This window comes from Muscardinus avellanarius, assembly GCF_963383645.1.
Source record: "Muscardinus avellanarius genome assembly, chromosome: 8".
Lineage (NCBI taxonomy): Eukaryota > Metazoa > Chordata > Mammalia > Rodentia > Gliridae > Muscardinus > Muscardinus avellanarius.
This window is the reverse complement of record NC_137794.1, coordinates 63,038,738-63,044,840: the sequence shown is the minus strand read 5'-3', so window position 1 is coordinate 63,044,840 and position 6,103 is coordinate 63,038,738. Positions and strand designations below refer to the sequence as shown.

The 6,103-nt window shown below is 49.4% G+C and overlaps 1 protein-coding gene across 1 annotated transcript in view; it reads right to left on the bottom strand.

The window, feature by feature from the left end:
* Window positions 1-254: 254 nt before the first annotated feature.
* ARMC2 (armadillo repeat containing 2) overlaps window positions 255-6,103 on the bottom strand; it is a gene marked incomplete at its 3' end in the record, with an annotated part of 126,053 nt that continues 120,204 nt past the window's right edge. Inside the window, exon 17 of the mRNA XM_080699876.1 lies at window positions 255-412. Within this exon, the coding sequence (XP_080556002.1) occupies window positions 255-412 (158 nt within the window). The remainder of the gene's footprint in view (window positions 413-6,103) is intronic.

Sequence of the window (6,103 nt, the reverse complement as noted above, 5' to 3'; positions counted from 1 at the left end):
TTGTTTACTTAAAAAGCATGCATATATTTTCATCTTGTATTTCTCATAGCAGAAAATATAACATGTATATTAATTTTTCCATAATATCTAATAATATACTTCTTTCTTTGAAAATACTTAGCTACTCACAGAAATTGGTACTTAGAAAACCTTCGCTATTTGCTAATACTGAGAAAAGTGCTCACACATTTGTTATCACGTCTGAAGAGTGAAGGAGACCCGACCTGCAGTTTCTGTGGTTCGTCCCAATCATGTCAGAAAGAAGGAACAGGCAGGGGCTCTAGGAAGGTGTGGTGGCTCCGAATTCGGTGGAGAAGCTGCTGTGCCACAGGTTTGAATTCTGTCTCCCACTGGAGTTTGTGATAGTTTTTTAGGTCTTGGTCAAAAGTGCCATCCAGTGCTAGTTCTTCATCTGTATCAGAAAAACTAAAATTAGAGCAAGTACTTGGAAGTGTAATCCTACAGAAATGAGTTTCTTTTTTTTTCTTTGTGGTATTAGGGGTTGAACCTAGGGGTATTCTACCTCCAAGCTATACCTCCAGCCTTTTTTTTTTTTTTTTACCCAGGGGCATTCGACCTCTGAGCTACACACCCAGCCCTAATTTTTAGTCTTTTTATTTTTGAAACAGGCTCTCACTGAGTTGTGAAGTGCCTCGCTAAGTAGTTGAGGCTGTCTGCGAACCGCGATCCTCAGGTCTCAGCCTCCAGAACGCTGGGCTTACAAGTGTGCGCCACCACACCCGGCCTGGGTTTTGTTTCGAAACAGGGTCTTACTAGGTTGCTGAGAATCTCGCTAAATTGCTGAGGCTGGCTTAGAATCTGTGATCCTCCTGGCTCAGCTTCCCAAGTACTGGGATTATAGGCATGTGTATCACACTCAGATCGAGAGTTTCATTTTTGATGACATGAGCTAAATTCATCTTAGGTCATCTTTAATAGCAGTAGTACACTAAATAGGATTTAGGGATTAAAAGGCTTGTTTGTTGTTGCTGTTGTAATTTTTGATTGGCACATTATAATTATATGTAATGCTAGGATTCACTGTGACACATTCATATATGAGCATAGCATAATTTGGTCAATTTTATTCCCCAGTAATAAAATTACTTCCCTCTTCTCCTTCCTCGTCTATTTCCTTACTTTTTTCTACTGGTTTCTTATTTTTATAAGATTCTGTCTTGCCTCTCTCTCTCTCTCTCTCTCTCTCTCTCTCTCTCTCTCTCTCTCTCTCTAGCTTCCACATATGAGAGAAAACATGAATTTTGACTTTTTGTGACTGGCTTATTTCACTTAAACATAAAGCTCTCCACGCCGGGAGTGGTGGCGCATGCTTATAATCCCCTGCGCTTGGGAGGCAGAGACAGGAGGATCCCACAGGTTCGAACCTAGCTGTGCTGGCTTAAGAAACCCTGTTTCCAGTGGGACTCTGGGCCCCAGGCCAGACTGCGCGTAGCACGCCAGACCCCTGGAGAAACCTGGCCCAGTAAGACCCTGGGTCCCGGGCAGGGGTCACGCGGGGCACGCCAGTCAGGGCTTGGGTTGCGGGACTCTGGGCCCCAGGTGGAGTAATGCGGAGCACGCTGGACCCATGGGGAAACCGGGCCGGGTCACAGTGCTACTGAGTGCCTGATCCCACTACCTCCTCAAACCACACATACTGTTTTCTATTATTGAAAAAAAGAAAAGAAAAGAAAAGAAAAATATCGGAGAGGGGTTAAGAAGGCCGCGGCGGATGCCAGGATACTGGAGATGCAGACAAAACTTATCCAAATGCACTGGAACTTATGGAAAAATTCCCCGTGAAAGAGGACTGCTGTTTCTCTATATTGTTAAGAATCTTGGACATCACCTGTAAGGAGACCAAGGAGAAAGGCAGTGTTGAAAGCAGTCTCCGCGATGGCGGTGGAGACTTGTATTCAGGAGAAGCAGAAATCGGATCCTACCAACCTTATTTTTTTGGAGAAATTACACCAAAGGTTGAATGCTACCATCACACATGCTTAGGAACACTGGACAACATTCAGAGTGGAAAAAGAGCTTGGGAAAGATTTGAAATGGTGGAGACAGTGGCAATGGCAGTGGCCAGTACTCAGGGGAGGCAGAGAACTGAAGCATTACACCTGGAACCTTTGAAGTAATGACCCCAGAGGCAGAATACTACCACCACGCACGTGGGACAATTGGGTAAAGAGGGTGCTCGGATTGGAGCCTGCTGCGGGGTGAGGCCGACAAAGGACACAGCAAAGCTGGGATTGGAGCCTGCCATGAGGCAAGGCCGGTGCTGGAGCCTCTGAGGCCGGGATCGGAGCCTGCCGAGGGGTTAGGCCAGTGCCAGGGCCAGCGAGCCCGGGATCGGAGCCTGCCGTGAGGCAAGGCCGGTGCTGGGGCCTTCGAGGCAGCGATCAGAGCCTGTCAAGGGGTTAGGCTGGTGCCGGGGCCAATGGCCGACATCAGAGCCTGCTGTGAGGCAAGGCCACTCCTGGGGCTCCGAGGCCGAGATCGGAGTCTGCCGAGGGGTTAGGCCGAGGCTGGGGCCAGTGAGGCCAGGATCGGAGCCTGCCATGAGGCGAGGCTGGTGCTGGAGGCTTCAAAGATGGGATCGGAGCCTGCCGAGGGGTTAGGCCAGTGCTGGGGCCAGCAAGGCCAGGATCGGAGCTCACTGAGAGGCAAGGCCAGTGCTGGGGCCTCTGAGGCTAGGATCGGAGCCTGCAGAGGAGTTAGGCCAATGCCGGGGCCAGCGGCCAGCATCGGAGCCTTCCATGAGGCAAGGCCGCTACTGAGGCCTCCGAGGCCAGGATCAGGGCCTGCCGAGGGGTTAAACCAGTGCTGGGGTCAGCAAGGCTGGCATCGAAGCCTGTTGTGAGACAAGGCTGGTACTGGGGCCTCCGAGGCCAGGATAAGAGCCTGCTGAGGGGTTAGGCTGGTGCCAGGGCCAATGGTCGGCATCAGAGCCTGCGTAAGGCAAGGCTGCTACTGGGGCCTCCGAGGCCAGGATAGGAGCCTGCCAAGGGGTTAGACTGATGCCGGGGCCAGAGGCCAACATTGGAGCCTTCCATGAGGCAAGGCCAGTGCTGGGGCCTCCGAGGTTGGGATCGGAGCCTGCCGAGGGGTTAGGCCGGTGCCAGGGCCAGCGGTCGGCATTGGAGCCTTCCGTGAAGCAAGGCTGCTACAGAGGCCCCAAGGCCAGGATCGGAGCCTGCTGAGGGGTTAGACTGGTGCTGGGGCCAGCAAGGCCGGCATTGGAGCCTGCCATGTGGCAAGGCCAGTCCTGGGGCCTCCGAGGCTAGGATCGGAGCCTATAGAGGGGTTAGGCCAGTGCCGGAGCAAGCAGTCGGCATCGGAGCCTGCCGTGAGGCAAGGCCACTACTGAAGCCTCTGAGGCTGGGATCGGAGCCTGCCGAGGGGTTAGGCCGGTGCCGGAGCCAGCGAGGCTGGCATCGGAGCCTGCCATGAGGCAAAGCCGGTGCTGGGGCATCTGAGACCAGGATAAGAGCCTGCTGAGGGGTTAGGCCGGTGCCGGGGCCAATGGCCGGCATCAGAGCCTGCCATGAGGCAAGGCCGCTGGCAGGCTCCAATCTGGGCCTCCAAGGCTGGGATCGGAGCCTGCCAAGGGTTAGGCTGATGCCGGGGCCAGAGGCCAACATCGGAGCCTGCCGTGAGGCAAGGCCGCTACTGAGGCCTCCGAGGCTGGATCAGAGCTTGCCGAGGGGTTAGGCCGGTGCTGGGGCCAGCGAGGCCAGGATCAGAGCCTGCCGTGAGGCTAGGCCGGTGTTGGGGCCTCTGAGGCCGGGATTGAAGCCTGCCGAGGGGTTAGGCCTTTGCCGGGGCCAATGGCCGGCATCGGAGCCTGGCATGAGGCAAGGCCACTACTGGGGCCTCTGAGGACGGGATTGGAGTCAGCTGAGGGGTTAGGCTGAGACCTAATTGGGGCCAGCGAGACCAGAATCGGGGCCTCCCATGAGGCAAGGCTGCTGCTTGAGCCAGTGAGGTCTGGATCAGTCCACCGGGTAGCCAGGCCACTACTGGGGTCGTGAAGAGTGGAATCAGTACTTGCAATGCAGTATGCACAGAGAAATATCGCAGAAAATAAAAATCAGATGCTTCCCCTAATCAGCAAAAACTAGGAGGAAAGGGACAACAGGAAGAGGTCGAGCTATAGAAAAGGCCCTATAGTGAAGCAACTACGGTGATCAATCAGAGGGCATGGAATAGGGGAGGATGGAGCCTCTTTAAAACGGAGGAGGTACATAAACAAATGTGTCAAAGTTAATCACCAAACAAGCATGGGATCGAGGGAGGGGGAGGGGAAAGGGATGGGGGCTGGATGAGGGCTAATTGGATGATGTGTGCTTATATATCCTCTCAAGTCTTGTATTCCAATGTAATATATGATTACAATGCACCAATAAAAAAAAAAGAAACCCTGTTTCCAAATAAAAAAGTATAAAAATAGGTCTGGGAGTGTAGCCCTTAGGTAGAAGGGCTGCCAGGAACTCCAATACCACCAAAATAATAATAATAATAATAATAATAATAATAATAATAATAATAAATAAAGCTCTCCAGTTCCATTCATTTTCCCGCAGATGATATATATTTTTTTCTTTGTGGTGGACTAAAACTCCATTGCGCATTTATTCTACTTTTTTTTTACATTCATGTGTTGACAGACACCTAGGCTGGCTCCATAGCTTGGCTATTATGAATTGTTCTGCCATGAGCATGGGCATGTGTGTGTGTTTGATCGTTGAGACAGGGTTTCCCTATGTTGCACAAGCTGATCTGGAACTCCGGGACTCAAAATGATCCTCCCGCTTCAGCCTCCCAGCTAGCTGGGACTACAGGTGTACACACTGCACTTGTCACAAAGGCAAAAGACCTTTTGTGTGTGTGTGTGTGGTCTGGCTCAGTCTTTATTCTTAATTTTGAAACAAGATCTCCCTGAGTTGCAGAGGGCCTCACTAAGTAGCTGAAGCTGGCCATGAACCTGCAATCCTCCTGTTTCAGCTTCCCAAGTACTGGGATTAACAAGCATGTGACACCATGCCCAGCTTAAGTCTAATATTTTTGAAGATATATTATTGCCCTTTATATTAAGAAACTAAAATATACTTGTTTCTAAATATTTGTAAAGGATAAAATAGAATAAAAATTTTCTCTCATTATAAAAGTCTTTTTTTATATAAAAGTCTTTTGAATATAAAAGTCTTTGTAAAAGTCTTTTGAATGATGCACGCTTGTAATTCCAGCATTCGGGAGGCTGAGACCAGAGGATCACGGTTCCCAGACGCCTCAGCTACTTAGTGAGGCCTTTTGCAACTCAGTGAGACTCTAAAAAAAATAAAAAAACAGCTGAGGGTGTAGCTCAGATGTAGAATGCCCCTGGGATCCATTCCCAGTACCACCAAAAAAAAAAAAAAAATTATATATATATTAGATTGAAGCCAGAGGTGGTGGTACAGGCTTATAATCTGAGGCTGGGACAGGAGGATCACAGGTTCAAAGTCATCCTCAGAAATTTAGCAAGGCCCTCAGCAACTTAGTGAAACCCTGTTTATAAATAAACAAATAAACAAAGAGCCAGGTGTGGTGGTGTATGTTTGTAATTCCAGTACTTTGGGAGGTTGAGTTGGAGGACTGCAGGTTTGTGGCCAGCCTTAGCTACTTAGAAAGGCCTTAGCAATTTAGTGAGACCCTGTTTCAAAAATAAAGAATAAAAAATAGGGCTGGGGGTATAGCTCAGAGGTAGAACACCCTAGGGTTCAATCCCCAGTACCACTAAAATAAAAATTAAAAAAATACACACACACACACACACACACACACACACACACACACACGTATCTAAAAACCCACAACTTCTCAAAATAAAGTATTAATAGGATTTTTTCTTTACATGCCCATTAGTAAAGTTTATTACTGCCAGGCATTGGTATGCATGCCAATAGTCCCAGTACGTGGGAGACTGAAACAGGAGGATAGAATGTTTAAGGATGGCCTCAGCAACTTAGCAACTTAGACCCTGTTACAAAATTAAAAGGCTGGAGCTAGAGAGCTTGAAGGTAAAGTGCTCCTGGGTTCAATTCCTAGTAACAAACAAATA